At 33.6% G+C, this 24,589-nt stretch overlaps 1 protein-coding gene across 1 annotated transcript in view; it reads left to right on the top strand.

Annotated features, from left to right (window-relative positions):
- Positions 1–24,589, top strand: part of Inos (Inositol-3-phosphate synthase) — a 43,759-nt gene that overhangs the window by 3,953 nt on the left and 15,217 nt on the right. Inside the window, exons 2-4 of the mRNA XM_072537803.1 lie at positions 13,192–13,369; positions 14,364–14,614; positions 16,622–17,119. Of these exons, the coding sequence (XP_072393904.1) occupies positions 13,192–13,369; positions 14,364–14,614; positions 16,622–17,119 (927 nt within the window). The remainder of the gene's footprint in view (positions 1–13,191; positions 13,370–14,363; positions 14,615–16,621; positions 17,120–24,589) is intronic.

Here is a 24,589-nt window from a genome sequence, read left to right as displayed (position 1 = left end):
ACATAACATTTGACTTGTTGCCGCCTTTGGCTTTCTGCAATAAACATTATTCATAATTTTATACAGTAATGGCATTGATGGAGCTCACAGTCACCTATATATAGTGTATTTCACGAATTAACCTTTTTTGGATTTTGGATTAGCGATGACATTTTGACTTAAACGGTCCGCTGTGTTAAGAAAGTTTATTTATTTATTGACGGGCGAAACTCTTTTTCAGTTTTTGTACAAAATGTATAAAATACAGTAAGATACATAAGCTAGCTACAACAGTTTTTTAACATGTTTTTTAAATGATGCAGTTGAAGTATTAAATAATTCTAAATCTGTTTGGTAATTGTTCGCCGTACGTAACATCCTAGAAATAACTTCATTACAAGTCCATAATTAGTAGAATGGAAATCTACAAAAAACAGGTCAAAATTGCGGGTTCTTCGCATAGGTATATTAAATGAGATTAAACCCAAATTTTCAGGGCAATTAATAAATCCATTTAGAAGCTTATGTAAAAAATATAATTCGAATTCAGCTCTTCTTGTCTCTAATTTTTTCATTTTAAGTTGATTAAGAATATAACTGTAATTATAATTTCCACGTCTTAAACCCATTTTATAACCACATATCCTTAAAAATCTGTTTTGAACTTTTTCTAATTGAGTTTTCTGGGTATTATAAAAAGGATACCATATAACAGAGCAGTATTCTATAATTCATCGCACTATTTAGCGAACAGTATAATATTTTAAACGTAAAAACTGAAAAGTCCATTGAATTTCTCTGGATAAATCCTAACATTTTAAGAGCACGTGAAGTTATGTCATTAATATGATCATTAAAGTTCAGTGTTATACCCAAATCCCGTACCTGACGTATCTCTTTCAGAACAGTACCGTTAAGTGTGTAATTATTATTAAAAGAAGCCTGCTAATGTCATAGCCACAAAGTTTGGCAATCAAGATATCATGATTGACTCTATCGAAAGCTTTTGAAAAATCAGCATAGACCAGCATCAATCGACCTGAGAACCAGACTCCAACGAGTTAATGATAAAATTTGTATAATACACGAGATTTGTAACTGTGGATTTACCTTGGCTACAACCATGTTGTTCACCAATTATTATGTTTTTACAATCAAAACTTAACATTCTTTTTACAAAAAAATCTAATAGTTTTGGTAACTCTGACTTTATACAAACTGCATGGTAATTTTCAGCTTTATCTTTCTGACAAGACTTGAAAATTGGTTTTAAAAAACTAGATTTCCAGAAGTCGAGAAATATCCCTGATGTTAGTGATAGGTTAAATAAATGTGCCAAAGGGTATACACATTTTTTTTAAAAATAGAATGGAACTTCGCCAGGTCCCTTGGTAAGTTTCCACGGGCTACTCAGAATCTCATCAATTATTTCCTTAATGTCAATAACATAATTGCTTACATTCGCATATTTCTCAAATTTAAAAATAGGAATTTGGTTAACTACATCATTGTAGACAGTTGAAAAAAAGTTTGCAAGAATATCAACGATTTCTTGACTATTTTCCCCAATATAATCATCATACTGAATAACTGCTGGTAACATAGGTGAGTTTCTTTTACTATTTATAAATTTCCAGAATGATCTAGGGTTTTCAGATATATTGTTTTTAGTTTCCTGAACATGTCGTTTATATAGTGAATTCGTAAGTTCTTTACACTGAGTTCTAATATTTGAAAATATATTATAATCTTTTTCCTTACTTGTCTGTTTGAATGTTTTATGAGCAGTTTTCTTTTTTAATATTAGCGATTTTAGATCACAGTTATACCAATTAGGATATGTTGATGTTTTATATTTTTTAATGGGTACAAAATTATGTATTAAATTGTATAGAATTTCACAGAAGGTTTCAAGCCTCGATGATATTTTTGTTGATGAAAACTAATTTCCAATCAATCTCAGTGCCTAAAGATAATTTATGCTAAAGTAATCACTATATCTGAAGTCTACAAAGTATTCTTCATAATTCAAAGGTGATGAGTTAACATTAAACAAACAATCACAAAGAAACTGAAGTATGATGGACACTTTTGTCAAACAAGAGATCTGATGGTTCCGACACAATTATAATAGATAAACTAGAAAAAACTAAGTCGAGAAAAGTATTTCTGCTATTAGGTATCACATTAATTTGAGATAAATTACAATAACTGTCAGTATTACACAAATCATTAGCAGGAGAATTGGGAATACATTGAACTCTAATTCCAAATTCATCATTTATCCATTTAACATTGGGATAGTAGTTATAATAACCGCATATAATCATATCACTATCTGGAAAGTTTTCAAAAATAAACTCAACACTGCTACAATGATCAATGTAACACTGCTGTTCAGACGCAGGAGGGATGTAGGTACATAGAACCCAAAATAAGCATTTGATTGTGACACTTAACTGACACAAAAACTTGTTCAATATTATTTTGTGGTATAAAAACTTCACACACTTGTAAATATTTAGATGTAGCTATCAGAACCCCTCCTCCACGTTGCTTATGACTTGTTAGATGATTTCTATCGGCTCTAAAAATGCTGTAATTGGAAAGTCCCAACTCAGCATTATTAAAGTCAGAATTAAGCCAGGTTTCAACTAGAATAATTATATTATAATCAGAACAAGCAACCACTTGTTATAAGTCGTTAAGCTTGGTACGTAAGCCTCCTAATAGCAAACTTTCCCAATATTTGACACTGTCGATGTAGTGGTAAATATTTACTGATAAAATAATAAAACATTTAAAATTTTTCTTCATAAGAAAAAAACATATTACCTTGCAGTATAATCAAGAATTAGATCCATAGTCATTATCACTGTCGTCAGTATCTTTATTTGGATTGTAAATGATGACTGGGTTAATTGTTTCGATGTGATTTTCACGCATCCAACATTCTTTTATTAACTGCTCATATTTCCGCACACTTTTCTCCAAATTGCAGGAGTAGCAGTATTCAATAATTCTTGTCATGTTTAGAAAAATTGCTGCGTCACTGTAGCTCATGTAACATCTTGGCAGATGTGTCTTCTTCTTCTTCAGTGCCTTATCCGGTCCGGATGTTGGCGATCATCAAGGCTATCATGGTTTTGTTGACTGCTCTGCTTAACAGCTCCGCGGAGGTCATCCCAAACCATTGTCGGAGGTTTTTAACTACGAGATACGACGGCGTCCCGGTCCTCTCCTTTCACTAAATTAAGCACTTTTTTTTCTTTTGTCATGCGCTGTAGGACCTCAACGTTGATGACATGGTTCACAAACGATATTTTTATTATCTTCCTGTAGATCCACATCTCGAAGACTTCAATCCGCTTTTCTGTGGCTTGCGTCAGTGTCCAGGCTTCAACTCCATATAATGTTGCTCCATATAATGTTGTGTGTATTAAAAAAATGTAGCACCTCACAATCCGCATCTTGGTTCCCAAACTGAGATCACTGTAGCACAGCAAGGATCTCAACTTGATAAATGTAAACCGTGCCATTTCGATTCTGGATCTAATCTCTTGAGCGTAGTCCCATTGTGAGTTGAGGGCAGTTCCGAGGTAAGTGAATCTGTCAACTCTCTGGATCTCTTCGCTATCTGCCATTAGTGCCCCGGGATCTAAATTTGCACGGCTGACAACCATGAATTTAGTTTTTTTAATATTAAGGTCTAGTCCGTATGTTACGCTCGCAGTTCTCACTCGGTCTAGTAAGGCTTGTAGATCATTTAGGCTGGTTGCTAGTAACACAGTGTCATCGGCGTAGCGGATATTATTGATGTATTCACCGTTCACTCGGATTCCCATCTCTAGATTTGTGAGGGCTTCAGTAAAAATTTCCTCAGAGTATATATTGAAAAGAGTCGGCGAGAGCACACAGCCTTGCCTTACTCCTTGCATGATCTTCACTAGGTCGGTCAGCTAGTCTTCGACTTTGACTTGAGCACGAATGTCCTTCTCATCCAATCCTACTCTTTGTAGGGCGACGACCATCTTCTGGTGCTGACAACGGTCTAATGCCTTGGCGTAGTCAATAACACAAATATAGACATCACAACTGACATCGAGGCATCTCTGAAGTATGACTTGTAAAGTGAAAAGTGCTTCACGTGTACCCATGGAATTGCGGAATCCAAATTGCATTTCACTAACATTTTCTTCGCATTTCTTGTAAATTCTGGAATCTATGATTTTAAGAAAAATCTTAAGTGCATGACTCATGAGGCTGATAGTTCAGAAATCTTCGCACGATTTCGCAGATTGTTCTTTTGGTAGTGTTAGAAATGTTGACAATAGTCATTCCTCTGGAATATTACCTGAATCGTATATGGCGTTAAACAGTTGAGTTAACTCCTTCGTACTCACTTCACTCATCACCTTAATAAGTTCAACGGGTATTTCGTCCGAACCTGTGGCCTTACCATTCTTAGACTGTTTTAAAGCTGCTTTCACCTCGCTTTCTAGTATTGATGGCCCTGTCATGCAATTTATTTCTGGAAGGTTACCTCGGTAGTCCCAGAAAAGTTCTTCGATGTACATTTTGCAGATCACCACCTTCTCCTTAACTGTCATCGTTAGGTTCCCGTCTTTGTTTATGAGGAGGTGTGTGCTTCTCCTCTTGCATTGATCAGTGACTTCTCGAATCAGATGTGTCGTAGTTCATCAATGAGCTTCAGCAGCTCGGATAGTCGCGGTCATCTGTTACATGTACTGCCTCAGTAGAATGTTTGAGAAGCTTTTTTATAACGTCTGCCCATCGTTGTGGAGATCTGGCGCGTTGCGTTAGCGTTGACTCTGAGGCCTTCCTTGGACCACCAACTGCTCCATTTTGTAATCACTTCGATGGATATGGCCAAAGAACGTTAAAATTTTAGAGTAAACAGTACTAGAGAGACGCTGATTGGGATTAATTTCATCTAAAACCGAGGTATTCGTACAGCGATCTGTCCGTAGAATTCGAATCAGTCGTCTCCATGTCCACATTTCAAAAGCGTCTATGCATCGTCTATCTAATTATGGTCTTTCTCCAATCCTTAGGCCAGATGCCTGTGTGTCAGATTTTATTACACAATCGATATAATATTCTCACTTCACATACTGGGCTGTAAGATGCTCAAGGTATCAGCAGTAATGAAATCATAGCATGCTGCTTTGTGTAACTTAAGTCTTTTCAGAGCGAATTCCACGAATCTAAATCTTTTCATAACCTTGTTAACATGGAACTGTCTTTTATGTTGAGCAAAAAAGGTAGAACTGCTAGGCAAACAAACATTTCCGCGTAAAATGTTCAGTGCAGATGAATTATATCAAAAGGATTTATTGTAAATAACTTCTTACTAATACTGTAAAAAATATTATAAAAGGATTTTCTTAATTCACTTTCGAAATTACTTGTTTCATATTTTCATTACTAGAGCATGAAATTCCTGCAGAACTGATAAAGCTATTAGATGCAGAATAAAAATAATAACTGAAATATTTAATGAAATACACAAGGCAGGAAAAATACCAGCAGAGTGGCTCAAATAGGAGTTCGTACCATTGCCTAAAAAACCAGGAGCAAAAGTTTGTGAAAACTATAGGACCATATGCCTAATGAGACATCTGCTGAAGCTGTTTTTAAAAAAGTTATCTGCAAAAGAATTTACCGGAAGTGCGAGGAACAAATTGCGCCCAATCAGTTTGAATTTGTGAACGCCGTTGGTACGAGAGAAGCTTTATTTAGCGTGCAGGTATTGTTTCAGAAATGTAGAGATGTCAGCTGTGATGCTTTTGCATGCGTGATTGACTACAAGAAGGCTTTAGATAGAGTCAGGCATGAACAAATAATGGAAGTGCTGAAGAGGACAGGGATTGATGGAAGAGATCTAAAAATAATAGCTAACCTGTATTGGAATCAATCAGCGGTGCTCCAAATAGATGGAGAATATCAGGTCAAAATCTTAAGGAGAGTGAGACAGGAATGCATAATTTCACCATTGATATTCAATCTGTACTCGGAGAACATTTTTAAAGAGGCTCTAAAAGATATTGATGAAGGCATCTCAATAAATGGAGTAAAGCTCAATAACTTGCGGTATGCAGATGATATAATAGTGTTTTCCAATACCATAGAAGGGCTGCAAAACTGAATGAATAAAATAACGGAAACAAGTAGAACATATGGACTGGATATAAACACCAGCAAAACCAAGCTAATAATCATCAGTAAGGAAAACATAACTGGAGCAAATCTGTATGTGAACCAAATGACAATTGAACGTATCTCACAGTCCACCTACTTGGGAACTATAATCGATGAGTCGTGGGACAATATCCAAGAGATTAAATGTCGCATCGGAAAGGCAAAAAGTGCATTCTTGATTATGAGCTCTGTGTTTAAGAGCCATGACTCTATCAAAACATAAGGCTTTTGAGCTGTGGTTATACAGAAGAATCCTGAAGATACCATGAATAGACAAAGTCACCAATGAAGAAGTACTATGGAGGATGAACACAACCGCGGATTTGGTCAACATCGTGAAGGACCGTAAGTTGCAGTACTTGGGACATATAATGAGAAATCAAGGCAGATATAAGCTACTCCAGTTCATTTTGCAAGGTAAAATTGAGGGGAAAAGGGCCCTAGGAAGAAGAAGAATATCCTGGCTTGCTTATTTGAGAGCATGGTATAGAAAGATCCCAACACAGCCATTTCGTATGGCAACCAACAGAGTCATCATAGCCAGAATGATCGCCAACGTTCGGAATGGACGGGCACCCTAAGAAGATTACTCGAGCAATTTACTTTTGTACTTCTTATGCTATACAGTAGAGAGCATAGTAAAGTACTTGTCGAGTATTTAGCGATAACACTCGCAAATTCGTGAAATATATTTTATATACATGATTTCATACAACTATAACAAAATATATATATATATATATATATCCTTCTTGCATCTGTTATTCGACATTCTAGCTATTTGCCCCGCCCAGTTCCACTTAAGGGTCATAATTATTTCTATGACATCTGTCACTCCTGTTCTCCGTCTTATTTCCTTGTTCGTATGCAGACAGCAAATGGATACTATGGATGCAAACAGCACAAAATAGAAATACATGGAAAAGACTGAGGGAGACCTATATCCAGCAGTGGATAGATCCGGGTTAAATGATGATGATGATATCCTTCTTCTTTGAGTACCGTGCCCAAGTTTTAGGCGTGGGTAGCTTCCATGACGATTTGCCGATATCGTTCTCGATCTTGCGCGGCATGTTTTAATTCATCTGCTGATAAGCCAGTCCATTGACGAAGGTTTCGGAGCCATGAGTATTTCTTCCTACCAATTCCTCTTGTTCCGTTGATACACTCGCGATCATAAAATCCGGGTCACCTTGAAAATTTCAAGTTTCTTGAATATTTTTGCATCTGGTGCAGTAATAACCTTTTTTTTAAGCTAATGTATTTTTTATTTGTCATCAATGTTTCTTTTGAAAGAAAAAAAAAACGGTTTTTTTATTGTTTTTATTGAAAAAGCAGAAAACAAACCAAATTGTTGAAACAGACATACGAAAGAAAAAATGAAAAATACAGAACGTGGTAAAACATCAGTGGAATTTCAATGACTAATATCGTGTATTGCCTCCCCTTGCTCTAATAACCTCTTGCAGACGACGGGGCATATTCTCAATTTTTCTCTGGATTACATGTTGAGGTATGTTATTCCACTCTCTCACTAACAGATATTTAAGCTCCTGTGCGTTGTTAGGAGGAGGTGTATGGGTTTGAATACGTTTTTTCAAATCGTCCCAGAGATGTTTGATGGGATTTAGGTCCGGAGACCTAGCTGGCCAGGGTAACCTCGTAATTCTAACCTCGTCCATGTATTGCATACTGATCCTGGCAACGTGCGGTCGCCCGTTGTCCTTCATAAAAACGGCGTGTTCTCCAAGCCCTGCCATGGTGGGCATAACATGTTCTTCCAGAATCTCCGTAATGTTCCTTCGGGCAGTTAAGGACCCATTTTTGATGTAGGGTAATTCTGTGCGGAAGTCGGAAAATACACCTCCCCAAGCCATGACCGAGCCTTCACCAAATGGCATTCTTGGAGCAATGCAAGCTTGTGAAAATCGTTCACCGGTTCTCCTCCAAACTCTTACACGTCCATTGGATCCAGTTAGACAGAAACGGGATTGATCTGAGAATAACACTTTGCTCCAATCATTAATTCCCCAATGCGCGTATTGTCGAGCAAAAGCTAGTCGTGCAACTCGATGCGCCCGGCTAAGTGGCGGTCCTGTAGCCATTACCCGAGAAGATAGTCCAGAGGAATGAAGTCTTCTCCTGACTGTTGCAACGCTAACATTGCAATGTCGTACTTCCTGTAGGCAATTTCGATGCATAACCGCAGTTGAGGTCCGGTTTCGTAAAGCCTGAACCACAAGAAAACGGTCATCTCGTGCCGTGGTCGTTCTTCGTCCAGAGCCAGATCGTCTGGTTAGCAAACTCGTCTCCTGAAAGCGTTGAAGCACTCGTTGAACCGTAGAAAGGCTTACGCCAACAGTTCTTGCGACTTGCCGTTGAATGTGACCGTCTTCCATAAGCGCAACAATGAGTGCCGTTTCAACAACAGTCAAGGCATTTTTGGCAAAAAATAAACAATAATAAACACTAATAATGGCACTAATAAATACTAATGGCGGCAATAATAAACGTTTGTTTGTTGCGTTTGAACAGAAAGTCGAAGCACAAATGAGACATTTAAAACAAGCGGCAGTTACAGGTACCGTTCATTTTGAGAAGTGTGCACTTTTCCGCGAAATCGGCACTATTGAAATTCTTTGTTACAAAGGAAACCGCTAAGCTGACAACAATTCTCAGAAACATGCATTAGTTTGTATTTGTGTTATTATTATTTACGATAAAGCTCGTTAAAAATGAAATAACGGCGATTTTCAAGGTGACCCGGATTTTATGATCGCGAGTGTATTTCCGTTGAGTATCAACTGCATTTTTCTGTATATATATATATATATATATATATATATATATATATATATATATATATATATATATATATATATGTATATGTATATGTATATATATATATATATATATATATATATATATATATATATGTATATGTATATATATATATATATATATATATATATATATATATATATATATATATATATATATATATATATCTACTTTATGTGTGTAGCTTGGATCACTTTCGTTAATCCTTCGGTATATTATAAATATATACGTCTACAATGATTCGGCATTTACAAGTGTATATTGTTGTCTAAATCGACAAAATAAACTAACAAAGAGCAATAGAATTTCTATGCAATTCAGTTGTCAAGATAAATCGACGATGTTTCCCGTTATTGATTTTCTGGCGATGCGATGTGCGAATGGAAATTTCCACTGTGAAATTCTGGAAAAGTTTAATTGAAATATGACGCTGAGAATTTGCGTTGTTAAAATAATAAGAAATTGGAAGTTTGTTTTTATTGCATATTTCAAAATATGGTCATAAACTAAAAATAGGTACCCACTAGCTCGGGGAAATAAGATTTCTCTCGGGACTGAAATTTGTTTTTATTTATTATATAAAATATACAGGGGGTTTCATTAAGAATTGTCCATATAGTAAAAGGAGAAACCTTAGCACACAATATGAAGATTTAACCTAAAACACTTTAATAAAATATCCCTTCTACCGAGATACTTGTTTTATTAATAATTTAATAATATTTAACCAAGTTACTGATCTTCTTCTTCTTCTACACTAAAGCCCAAATTGAGCCTTGACCTTTATTTTTTGCCTCCACCCTTGCTTGCCTGTGGCTGATCTTCTCCATATACGGACTCCTAAAACTGCTTGTGCGTCGCTGTTTACTGTGTCTTCCCAGCACTTGCTTGGCTTTTCAACCGGTCTCTTTCCCTGCATTCTAGCATTCAGTGCTCTTTTCGGTAGTCTCCCCTCTCGCATTCTTATCACATGTCCGGCCCATTGCAATCTTTGTATTCTAATAAAGTCTAACAGTAGTGCTTTCTTATAAAGTTGATAAAGCTCGTTGTTGTATCGACCTGTATCAACAGGTTTAATATTCCAAACAATATCAATAAACTCTTAGGTACAGACTTAAATTATGCTGATTTGGGAAAATATTTAAAATGTATAGGATTATATTCTTCTTCTTCTTCTTCTTAACATGCCATACACCAAAGTGCGTAGGCTACTATCTCATTACTAGAATTCTGTTCTTGGCGGCGTGTCACAGCTCGCCTGTATTGTGTATTCCTGTCCATTCTTTAATATTCCTTAACCAGGATAATTGTTTGGGGCCGGCTCCTCTCCTACCTTCGATCTTCCCTTGTAGGATTAACTGTGGTATTTCATATTTTGCTTCTCTCAATATGTGCCCAAGGTAACCAATCTTGCGTTTTTTAATTAATTCAAAGAGTTCTCTTTCCACGCCGGCTCTCTTAAGGACGTCATCGTTTCGAACTCTATCCACCCAAGGTATGCGCATCATTCTTCTCAATGACCACATTTCAAATGCTTCAAGTTTGTTGATAGATGTTTTTTTCAAAGTCCACGTTTCCATGCAATAAAGCAAGATGGACCATATGTAGCACTTGACCATTCTGTAGCGTATTTCGAAATTTAGGTTTTGATTACATAGGAGCGGTCTGAATTTCACAAAAGCTTGTCTTGCCATTTTCATTCGGGTTTTTATCTCTTGTTGTGGATCCGATTGGTCATTGATTGTGGTGCCAAGGAATTTAAAAGTTTTCACGCGTTTTATGCGATCGTCACCTATGCATATTATCGGGTTTTCTGGGGGTTTCTGCTAATGACCATATATTTCGTTTTCAAAATGTTGATTTTGAGGCCATATTTTTTACCTATGCTATTTACCCTATCAAGTAATAACTGCTGATCTTACAAATTATCAGTTATAATCACTGTGTCGTCCGCATAGCGTAGGTTGCTAATTGGTATGCCGTTCACCTTAATGCCTAATTCCGGGTCTTCTAATGCTTCCGCAAATATATTTTCAACATATAAATTAAAAAGCATCGGAGAGAGTATGCAGCCTTGGCGGACACCTTTCCGGATTTCAAATTCATCCGTATATTGGTCTTGATCAATCCTCACCTTTGCCATTTGGTTCCAGTATAGATTTTGAATAATTCTGATCTCCTTCTGGTCAATGTTGGCCCTATGTAGTAGTTCCATCATGATATCATGTTTAACATTGTCAAATGCCTTCTCGTAGTCGATGAAGGTGAGGTAGACATCTTTTCGTTGATCTAAACAGTTTTGTATTAAGGTGTTCAAACATAAAATTGCCGCTCTTGTTCCTAGTCCTCCCTTAAAACCGAATTGTGTTGACCCGCTAAGTTCTTCTAGTATCTTGTACATTCTTGAGTGTAATATCCTAAGGAAGAGTTTCAGCAAGTGACTCATTAAACTGATTAAGCGGTGTTCATTGCATTTTGTGGCATTAGCTGTTTTTGGGATCATCACAAAGGATAACTGCAGCCATTCTCGCGGAATGTAACCAGTATCATAAATTCTATTGAACAGCTTTACCAAGATTTCGATATTCTCCTCGACTAGTAGTTTTATTGCTTCTATATTAATTTCATCTGCACCTGTTGCTTTATGCATCTTTGTGGTTCTAACTGCATATTCTATTTCACTTCGCATTATTAGATGGCCCTGATAAGTTTTCGGAAGGAAGTTTGCGCGTTGGTTGTGTTGGTCTTTCGTCATTAAAAAGTCTTTCTGCGTATTCTTTCCACGCCATTGCTATCTCCTCTTCTGACTCTATGTATTCGTTTCTGTCGTTGCGTATTCTTGTTCTGTGGTGGCTTTTGTGTATATTCGATATTTCTTTGATCTTCTTATGTAGTCCAAAACTATCTCCTTTTTCCTGCAATTGTTCTATTTCGTTGCACCTTTCCACCATCCAACGTTCTTTTGCTTTCTTAATTTTCTGGCGAATTTCTTAGTGTATCTGTTTGTATTTGTCTTGATTACGTTGTTGTTTATGTTGCCTTCGCTTTTCCATTAGATCCATAATTTCGTCCGTCATCCATTCGTTATATTATAAAATTTAAACTATTAGAATTGTACACCTACACTGTAATCTCGCTAATCAACTTTTTCAATAAAAAAAAAAAGATTATGTGTTTTAAACATTACCTTTAAACGCAAATAACTTGAAAACTATTTACCTATCGAAATGAGACAAAAGGATGATATTTATGCAAAAAAAAAAACATACTGAAATGACTATTACGACAGTGACTTAGATTGTGAGGGGGAATAGGAAGTATCTATCCGTACAGCACGCCTCTGGTAATAGCGGAAAACTATCTTGTCACACTATTTAAAATACCCTAACATGTGTAAACTGTTTGTTAAGTTTGAACAAAAAATATTGGAAGGTGTTAAAACAATGGGGTAAAATCTCTTAATGAAACACCCTGTATAAAGAAAACCTATACATTTTCTGCAGAGATTTCGGCATTTTTTTTATTATTAACAATTTAGTGTTAAAAAGTTTCATTTTTCTATTTTTTGCTTAAAAAGCTTAATATTTGAGGTAAAATTATAAAACTTTCAAAACATAAAAAAAGCTTTAGAATGGCGATTGCTAGAAGTTATAAGATTAATTTGTTGCTTCAAAAACTGCAAAATAAGCAAAAAAGTTAATTGTTTATAACCATTGGAAAAATCAACCTAGATATTTTTATTATTGCTCTCAAAGCTCGGTATTGAGGTCCTTACTAAACCCTTTAAATTTCAGATCGATCCATAAATTAGTTCTCTTTCTATATTATTATTATTAGCAGTAACATTAGTCAGAAAAAAAATAAAAAAGTGAAAAAAGAAAGTGAAAAAATTTTACAACGCAAAACTCTTCTGCGAGATTAGGGTTACTTCTAATTTATAAACATTTAAGATAACTTTTAAACTATTTCTCCTAGATAAAATCTTTTTCATATTCGAAAAGCTAATAATTTTTACACAAATTTCGAAGAAATAGAAAGTTATTCTGGGGCGATTTGATTACAAGTCTTTCACCAGCCTTTTTTTTTTCAAGCAAGTTTTTTTCCAGCTTATTTGTTTATAATAATTAAAAAAATATTTTTATTTTCCAGGTTACACCAATATCAGAAAATTTAGTTTTAAAGACATCTAAAAAAGTTCCTAAACTAGGTGTTATGCTAGTTGGATGGGGTGGCAATAATGGGTCTACGTTTACTGCCGCTGTAATAGCAAATAAGTTAGGTTTAACATGGCCCACAAAAAGGGGAATCCAGCAAGCAAACTGGTATGGTATGTATTAGATCAAAACTTTTATCAGAACATGAGATTAACATTTTCTTCTTCTAAATTTGCGAACCACTAAAAGGTTTAACTTGTAAGTTAAGTACCGATCAAAATTTAGCTATGCGCGGTTCTTAGTTTTTGAAAGTCGTTTACAATGCCTAAAGTTCATTCATGTTACATATTCCCAACCGTAAACAATTGCACATGAAAGCCAAACAGGGTCGTACTAAGGTGTATCATAGATTTTTTTAAATATTTATTTCTTGAAACTAAAAATATAAGAATGAATTTCTTGAAGTTTAACTGTGAGTAAAATTTAATGTTCCATTGAAGAAAAATGTGCTAAAATAAAATATTCATTAACTAAGATATACAATCAAAGTATTTTAAATAAAGTAGCATTATCTTAAGTTTTTCAAAACATACAATCATACCATTTAAATTATTCAGAGTCTGAGGAGCTACAAGTGCTGTTTTCTTCGTCTGAATTTATTATGAATCATCATCATCAATCAGCCAATCGCGTCCACTGCTGGACATAGGCCTCCCTCAGTTCTTTTCACCAAGATCACACATGATTTCCTACTACAGAAGCAAATCAAACCTTTGTGTTACGCGTGATTATTAGTGGAGTGTCCGTTGTACGAATTTGAAAGACAACACGAACAGTTACCTTCAACAATAAAAGACATTATAAGTGAACATAGTGATCACAATCGTTCCATACTTTTTTTGGTTTCCTCATGACTAATCAACAAAATCTAATTGTATTCTTTTTTTTTTTATGTTATCTGTAAAATCGACCCTAATAACCCTTGTGGTTGAAGCAGTTTCAAATAAAAAAACTATGAGGATTCTGTTAAATGTCTCTCCAAATGGCAGTAATTCGACTTCTTCGCAAAATCAAATCGTTTTAAATAGTTTATTTTTCAGATAATGTTTTATAATTTTTTTTCGTTGTTGTTCAAGCGTAAAATGTTTCTAATGTTTATTTTTTTAGGGTCCCTTACACAAGCCGCTACAGTAGCGTTAGGTAACGATGTATTCGTGCCTTTTTCAAAATTGTTACCCATGGTAGATCCAGATGACATCGTAATAGGCGGCTGGGATATCAGCTCGGCTAACTTAGCTGAATCAATGGAACGAGCTCAAGTTTTAGAACCAATGCTTCAGCAGCAATTAAAACCACATATGCAAACATTAAAACCAAAGCCTTCTGTCTATATACCGGAATTTATAGCTGCTAATCAGGTGAATATTGCTATTTAAGGAGTTTTATTGTAATAAAAATATTCTCAATTCTAAATACCAGATTGTTTGATAACAACGTAACCCAACAAAGATAACGCCAGAAAAGGAAGTTTAAATTATGATTAAATAATCGCTACGTTTCAGCGTTTAATTAAATGCACTCGAATCTTCTTACAGGTACTTGTATTTCAGGAATTACATTCACACCGGCATCGGCACTGGCACTTTCTACAAAATCAGTGTTGTTATCGTACGCAATATGTTCAACCATATTGTGCCACATCACTATTCAAAATACTTTAATTACAGCAAACAACACTCTACACTCTATTAACGAACTGCTTCCTCAATAAACCGCTTCTTTGGTGCTTCGACACGGGTATCCTGTCGATTGTAAAAAAGAGGCGATCCAACGTCGCGCATTTAAAGCGTTCTACAATATAGGTTACCGCAATTATACTGTATATTAAATGTTTATATTGTCATCTCCCACCACCCGTTCTGATATGTAAAATACGTGTATAAGACGTCATATTTTAAAGCTCTAAACGTGATCCTTACTTTCCAAAGATATATTCATCCCTGTCATACCTACAATATATATATATATATATATATATATATATATATATATATATATATATATATATATATATATATATTTATATACATATATATTTATATATATATATATATATTTATATATATATATATATATATATATATATATATATATATATATATATATATATATATATATATATATATATATATAGCGCTTCAGGCCTTGTCGGTACCTGGCTTCTAAAAACTTGCTTATTTTTCTCCATTTTTTTTCGGTCTCTTGCTTTCTCTCTCCAATTTTTCACGCCTATTTCTGACAAGTATTGCTTTACTGCTTCCAACAATTTCTTCTTTTTACCACATTCTCTTCTTATTCCCCATTTCTCCCTCCTTCAATATTGTTTTAACATTTCGATTCTCTGGCATTCGTATAATGTGACCAAGCCATCTAGCTCTTTGGGCTTGTATTTTTGCCGTAATTGCTGGTTTTCCATACATCCTCAATATTTCTTTATTGGTTCGTCTTCTCCAAATATTCTCTGCCGTCTTTTTTAAATATTTTTGCTAAAAATAGTGCTATACCTCTATAGTTTACACAGTTTTCGCTTTTTTATAGATAGGACAAATAAGAGCGGTATTCCATTGTTTCGGTTTTACTTCCTTTTGCCAAATTATTAGTGTCAAGTGAAATATCCTTTCCTTCAATCTTTCGCCACCTTTCTTTAAAATCTCAGCTGGGATACCACTTCCTCCTGCACTTTTATTATTTTTTAGGTCTCTTATTATTTCTTTGACTTCGTTCACAGTTGGTTCCTCGCACGTCCCTTCTTCATTTTCTTGCCAATTCTCATTTCCCACAATTTCCTTTTGCTGGTCTGTATCTAATAGACGTTTGAAAAATTCCGACCGTCTGTTTAATTTTTCTGTTGTTCCTCCTAGAAGTAAGCCTTCTTTGTTTTTGAAATACTGTCGATTATTTTTTGTAGTTTCCCTGAATTTCTTAAATTCTTGGTAGACGTTCTTTACCTCTTTGTTTATGTAGGCTTCTTCTATGTTTTTCAATTGCTTTCTTTTTTCTGCAAATTCTTTTTACTTCCCGTCTTCTTGCCACATAGTTTTAGATCGCATTTTGGGTATTTTCTTTATCTCTTTGTAGTTTTGCCCTGTTTCTTCTTGCCAAAGCATTCCTACATTCTTCATCGAACCAATCTTTTTATATGTTCTCTTCCTATACACTTTTCCGCTTCTTTCGACATGGCTCTCTGTATGGTCTGCCACTCTTCTTCTATATCCTGTTTGACTGGATTCTCTAGTTTTTTATTTATTTCTTCCTCTAATCTGTTTACAACCTGCTTCTCTTGAAGACGCTCTAATTGGTAATTTAATCTATCTCTAACAGGTTTTGGAATTATTGGTTTACATTATACGTTTTTTATTTTCCAGAAATCTCGAGCAGATCATGTGATTAAAGGCACAAGACAGGAGCAGTTAGAACATATATGCCAAGATATAGCCGAGTTTAAAGACGTCAATAATCTTGACAAAATAATCATTTTATGGACAGCGAACACGGAATGCTTTAGCGACGTCTTAGATGGCGTTAATGATACAGCTGAAAACATTAAAATTGCTATCGCCAACAATGACAGCAATATATCACCATCTACACTATTTGCATACGCCGCTATAGCTAAGGGATGTACTTATATAAATGGATCTCCACAGAATACATTCGTTCCAGGAATTATCGAATTTGCTGAAAAACGTGGTGTATTTATCGCCGGAGATGATTTTAAATCTGGTCAAACAAAGATAAAGAGTGTTTTGGTCGACTTCTTAGTGGGTGCTGGTATTAAACCTGTCAGTATTGTTAGCTACAATCATCTTGGAAATAATGATGGAAAGAATTTATCTGCACCTCCTCAGTTCAGATCTAAAGAGGTAAATTATAATTTGGTTTCTATTTTGAAAGTTATTAACATATGTGGTATTTAATTTTGTATTATTCTAAATAAATATAATTTATAATAGACGAAAAAATGGGTGATAAAATACATATAAAACGGTTTTTATAAAAATTATACCTAGGTACGTTCTAATTTTTACACCTTGTTTTTTAAATAAATTTTATTTATAGTACAAAAGATATTTAAAAATCAAACTTTTTACAGATGAAGGTACATACATTACACTAGTTGAAAATTTTTTTTGTCAAAATGGTGCCTCTGAAAATGGTTGCCCAAACTCGTCCAATTTGTTGATGGGTGTCATCATTTCTTGCAAACGAATGATCCAAAGTAAACAACAAAATGGTTTCATATTCTGTATCGAATTTGCTATGGTCGGATGGATTTTCACCAAAAAAAAAAAATGGTGGACTTTTGAATTTTTCGACCCTTTTTTTTGCCTTTTGATAACTTTTTTAAATAACAATGAATATTTTTGTTGTAGTACCGACCATAGAGAGACATCCTAAAGAGTAAAATGCCGTTTGGTTAATCTTAATAAGTGCAATATTTTCGAAATACGACTGAAACCTAGTTGAAAAAATGTGGCTTCGAAAAAAGCAAATTAAAGTAAACAGCTGCCGTCACGCAGTCCGCTTGAATGGTCGGATTAACCGCTTGGAGCGCTCCGCTCTTCCCTCTTCTCTACCTACTTCAAAGTCGCGCGAGCCTTCGGGACTAATAATTCTATAGTATCGCTAAGAATATTTTCTAGCAATTTTTGAAAAAAAAAACTTTTTGCTTGAAAATTGTTTGGAGGCACTTGGTCTTAAAATATCACACTAATATTATAGGATATAATTTTTACAAAGCTAAAACGATTAAAATATATGTGTCGGTTGTATTGTAGCTTAGTGGTCATATGAATATGAAGAAACTACCAAAGACTTTATTTTGGGAGATCATTTTGGTTTGGAATTTTTTTTATTAGATGTTAAATCAAAAAAGTACAAGGAAAAATAAGTCAAAATGTAACATTCAGAAATCTTTCTCAATCGAATTTATTAAATCTACAAAACAGATTTTTCACTGAATATTTTGAATAGGTTTACGAATATCTCGATGACGCTAATTTGACATTTGAAACATTTTTGAAGGTACTTACATACTATATTGATATATCTTGTCCAATGACTACAAAAAGAATTTGCATTCATTCTAAAAATAGTTGGGTAACAAATAATACACGAGGGAAATGATTTGAGAAGTCTTTTTTGGCTATCAAATAATTTTAAAACTATAGACATTCATTTAACATATAAAGAAAAAAAGAAGCAATATGTCAAACTAATCGACGAAGCAAAAAAGAGTTTCGAATGTAAGAATATATACTATACATCAAATTAATGCAGAAGTTTATATGGCGTACGGTTAATAAAAAAATAGGTAAGACGGTAAAACGTAATCTAATAATTGGGATAAAATCCAACTTGCTGATAAAATTATTACTAATAAATATGAGATGGCAAACGCTTTTGTAGAACATTTTACTACTTGCCCTAAACATATTTTTAAAAATACCAATTTTGATCATTATATCACACAACATGTAGATAAACCCTTTTATTTTTTTCCTGTAGATGAGTGTGATGTCAGAGAGGTTATTGGCTTCTTGAAAAATGTTATCTCACTAGGTATTGATTGCATATCAAATAAATTAATAAAGTGTATAATAGTGAATATATAGCGCAACCCCTTGCAGACTTAATAAATTTATCAGTGGAACAGGGTGTTTTTCCACATAGCTTGAAAATAGGAGTTGTAACTCCAATATTTAAGAGTGGAGATAATTCAGTTTTAGATAATTACAGCCCAGTTACGGCCACTACTATTTTGGGCAAAATTTATGAAAAATGTGTGTACAAAAGAATGTATAGTTTCCTTAGTAAATACAATATATTATGTTCCAACCAACACGGAATTCTGCCTGGAAGATCAACAGAAGGTGCTACCACTGAATTACTTAGTTTCATTCACATCGCACTGGATCGGGGAGATTTTATGGGGACACTTTTCTTTGATCTCTCAAAAGCATTTGATAGCATAAACGTAAGAATTGATATAGAGAAGTTAAAAAATCTTGGTTTTAAGGGTCAGTTCTCATTATGGCTGTGATGTTATTTACATTATAGGAAGATCTTCGTTAAACTTAGTGACTCACGATCAGATTATGGTGATATTGATATTGAGGTTCCTCATGGTTCAATATTGGGGCCATTAATATCCCTATGGTATGTTAATGATATGCCAGATATGTCAGTTTAAGTAACATATTTATGTATTGCTTTACACAACTATTGCTACATCTGCTATAAGTGCCGAGGAATTAACTGTTCAACTGAATGTTATATCAGAAGATTTTACAGAGTGGTGTAAAAAAATGTTTTGATTGTAAATGCTACAAAAATCACAAGCATGCAATTCTAGTATAGATCAGAGTCAAGTTACCAGTTTTCTATAAATGTAAATGATAGCCTGATTCATTCTACAACTTTCACTAAACTTTTAGGTTAGTATCTTGATAGCATAGCAACATGAGCTGGAAATCTCAAATTAATCATGTTTGCAAAAGAATAAATAGTAGTTATTACGCAATATTGCAATTAAAAAGATTTCTTAAAATGGAACAGTTATTGAATGTTTATTATGTAGTTGTTTATTCTCACTTGGCCTTCAATATAAATCTTTGGGGTAGTACTAGGAATGCTTCAAAAGTGTTTGTCTCTCAGAAATGGATAATTCGGTTAATTTTGAATTTTCCATACAGGCATCCATGGCGACAATATTTTAAAAAATACATTTTAACAGTACCTTCTGTATATATTTTTAAATGTATACTACATGTAAAAGCAAACATAACTACTTTTCAAGTACACAAAATGACTTTATCAGAGTACCAAAACATAATTCGCGAACTTAAGCGACTGTGCTAGCGTTTTTTTTTTGGAACTAGAGGAATTGGGATGAAAATGTAAACAAATCATCGGTTAACAGTATTAACGTATATATCAACGTTATAACATCAAATGTAGAAAGATGGCCTATTTTGGACACGTAGTAAGGGGAGACCGATATAATATTCTTCAACTTATTATGATGGGTAAAATCGAAGGACGCAGAGGAATTGGTAGAAAGCAGGCCTCTTGGTTGAAGAATATCAGGGAGTGGACAGGAATGAGGAAAGCTGAGCAACTCTTTAGAATAGCTCAAGACAGAGACAGTTTCGCCATGTTAATCGCCAACGTCAAGGGGACTTGATAGGGCACGTTAAGAAGAAAGAATCAACGTTAGTTGAATGCTTGTCGGTTGTATTTGTATTCATTTGAACGATAGATTTATTTATATTGCTTATAATTATGGAGACCAAAAACAAAAAGACTAGCAACGAAGGATATCTCCTTGCACTATTTTCCCCGAAATGAAATGGAGAAGAAGGAATGGGGTCGTGTACTTCGCATTGGAAAGAAAATATCGAAATACAAGAGTGTATGCAGTTTACATTTACAGAGAATGACTATTTTCTACCAAGTAAGTAAATATTTAAATAATTGGCCATTGTAGGTATATCCAATCCTGCATGCTATTTTAATAAAAGACTTAACATATGAGTTACATATTTTGATTTTGATACACTTCTGTGAGCTTAATAATGTTTTTATTTTCAGGTGTAACTACTCACAAAAGATTTAAAAAAGGTAGAGGTAGTGTTCCATCTAAGAACCTTCCTACAAGGAGGTTTGATGGAACAATATCTTCACCTCAGAAGCAGGCTAGAGCTGCAAGAGTAGCTCGAAGATAAGCCCTTGTACATGAAAATTGCTGCTCAAACAGTATAAAAGATACAATATCTACATCACCTGCACAAGATGAAGGGATAAGTTTAATACAGAAAAGTTTTACAGCTGTAGAAAATGATCCTGGTTTTAAGACTTATTTAACTGAAAAAGGTGTACAAGTTACAGAATCAATAATAAATGAATGTAGAAAATCCACATTGGAAGATATGCTGAAAACAGAGAGAAAATAGAGATGTGAATGTATTAACTTCACAGGGATTCAGTCAATTATTCTACTTGATAAAATATGTTTAGCTGCCACTATACTAGAAAAGAAAGATGCCAAACTTTTGCGTATGATGCTAGTGTTTGTGAAGTTAAAACTTGACCTTTCATTTAGATGTTTATCTGTATTATTTGGGGTATCAGCAAATACTTGCAAAAATTACTTTCATGTGACAGTTGAAGTAGTACATAAAGTATTACAACCTGCTGTACGATGGCTGGCACAAGAAACAGTTTTGAAACGAATGCCAACTTGTTTTGAAAAGTATCCTAATACCCGAATAATAATTTATTGCACAGAAATTCCTGTGGGAAAAAATAGGTGTTTAAAGTGCCGCATAATGTCCTATTCTTATTATAAAGGTGATCACACACTGAAAGTACTTTGGTAACCTTCAGGTTTGATCACATTTGTAAGCCAAGTATATGGGGGTAGAACTTCAGACAAGGAAATTTTTGTGCAATCAAATGTTTTTACTCTAATAAAAAGCTAAAAAAATCGTATATTAAAACTAAAATTTATCCTAATTATACCTACATAAATATTACACAAAACAGGTAAAATTTTATAAAAATATGCATTTTTAATTACTGACAACATCTCTCCTGTGAAGTGGGTGTCAAATGGTATTTCAATGATTATACTGGATTTATCATATGGGCAATATATGACAAAGTGACAGAAGTCTAATCCACATAATAACATCTGCAATTGTACTTGGCCATAATATTGATGATTGGTCTTTAAACTTAATTTTCTCTCGTGTATATTCAGGTATTTTAAGTCTTCTATCACATCACAGCAAGTTCTGGTTTTGCCTGCTAAAGGACACTTCACCTCTACACAATATTTTTTGTCTACTATTCCATCAATACTTACACCCAACCATGAAGCACTTGATGGTGCAATAATGCCAATATGTTTAACTGTGTTGTCCGATTGTTGTTGATAGGCGTTTAAAGCTTCTCCCTCAAATATTTTCCCATGGCGAGTTGCAATGTTGCCCTTTGAAGTGAGTGTCAAATAGTGACTTTACTTTCAAAAACCAGTTTGGATTTTTATTTTTATAATAAGTGTAAACACTGTAGCAAGTAGTCCCAGTAATCTTCATTCTTCGAGCATTCCGCCACAGGTCTTCCAAGTTCTGAATGGAGCATCTACAACAAAAATAACATATATATATATATATATATATATATATATATATATATATATATATATATATATATATATATATATATACATATATATATATATACATATATATATATATATATATATATATATATATATATATATATATATATATAATATATATATATATATATATATATATATATATATATATATATAAAATAAAGTTTTATTTTGTTTTTATTTTATATTATATATATATATTTACAAATATATATATATATAATATATATATATATATATATATATATATATATATATATATATAATATATATATATATATATATATATATATATATATATATATATATATATATATATATATTGTCAATTCTTAAAAAAATAAATATGTATTTTTACCGAAAAACAAAGAGCAAAACAGCAACAACGTGTTTGCATTTCCCAGAGGCTCCAGCTTCAGAGGTACACTTGCAATTAAAAGTCTTTTTCGAATCGGTTGACAGGATTTGAATTCGTATTTGATGCGGTAATCCTTTCAGATAACAGAAACATAATGCCTCAAGTACTTCATTTTTTGATGTTACTCCGCACATTATTTTGTGATTGGCACTGCTTGTCCTTCAATTAAAGGTCTTTTTGAATCGCCCACAATATTAATTATATCAACAAGCGTTATCCCAATTATATCCGCCATATTGATACAACTGCACTGCCACCATTTTCAATAATCTTCTTAACAGTATTAAATCTGAGACAAATTTAAAGAAAGTTCGAAATAAATTAAAATCTTTTCTATTACAAAATTGTTTCTACAGTGTAAGTGAATATCTGGGTGATGTAAATAGTTAATCCTATATACTTTTTATCTTTTAATTCTAAAATTGTGATGTTTTACAAATATTTATATTTTTTACTCGACTTGTTACTAAATTATTATTATTATATATATACATATATATATATATATATATATATATATATATATATATATATATATATATATATATATATATATATATATATATATATATATATATATATATATATATATATATAGATACATCTTTAGCACAAAGTCAGGCCAAGAATAGTAAACTGAATGCACAAATCCAGGCCAGTGCCGCAATCCCAGACCATATAAGCGGCCTGGAATTGTTTCGGTTTATAACTCGCTTGTTAGTAACGTTCAGGTCACCAAATTTGGTCAGATTAAATCTGCCGCGCCACAGAATCTGGCGAATCCACAGCAAGGTTGTCTAACCTGTCTCAGTATAGTTATTTCAAATTTTACTGTGGTCTGTATATGTATCAATAGTCATTTTGTAATGTTCAAAATGACCGCTTGGAGCGCTGATTTTAACGAATTTGTATAGGTATTTCAATTGACAAATCCGGGCCAGTAAAATTGGCAACACTGCTATTCTGTTATTCCCGATCGAGTTTTCAATGTTTTACCAGGCAACTGAAACTGAACGCATTACGTCAGTGTAAGTGCGGTGCAAATCCTAGCCATGTCGCAGAGAGCAAATAATGTATTGAGGTTATACCTTATGAAACAAAATAACGGTAAGTATAAAATTAGTTATATTTCATCTGACGTAGTATAATTATAATTTTTTAGCCCGTGCTTTAGAAATATCTCGAGAATGGAATATTACTTATTTTTACAAAATTTGCTAATGGACCTTATTTTTAAAATTATTATTCTTCTGGAAATACCTGAAGTAGATTCCATTTTCACTATATCAAATAAAATGCTACCCTTTTTACTTATTTTTTAAATTTTTCCTTTATTAAGGTATTTTGTTCAAGGTTCCCCATATCTAAATTCAATATTTTGCCAGATATTTTTTTAAAGGTTGAAAAGTGGTATTACATAAATAATAATAATTGCTCCGTAAACAGGTGCATTTAGAATTTGAAATTTTTAAACAGAGTGAGGGACGAAGCACAGCCTTGTAGAAGTCATTTTGTAGTCTTAAATGGATTAGACACTTTAATTCCACATTTAATAGCTACTTTGTTTTCTTTGTATAGTGCTTTAACTGCTTCTATTAGTATTTGAGAGATTCCGAGATCATTCATTGCTTCCCATAATTTGATTCTAGGTATTGAGTCACACGCTTTCTTTAGATCGACCAAATCCACGTGGACTGGTCTACCTTTTGCCATTTTTTTCTTTATTAG

The sequence above is a fragment of the Diabrotica undecimpunctata genome, chromosome 7 (assembly GCF_040954645.1).
Source record: "Diabrotica undecimpunctata isolate CICGRU chromosome 7, icDiaUnde3, whole genome shotgun sequence".
Classification (NCBI taxonomy): domain Eukaryota; kingdom Metazoa; phylum Arthropoda; class Insecta; order Coleoptera; family Chrysomelidae; genus Diabrotica; species Diabrotica undecimpunctata.
The sequence above is the reverse complement of the archived record's forward strand: the minus strand, read 5'-3'. Positions and strand labels throughout refer to the sequence as shown.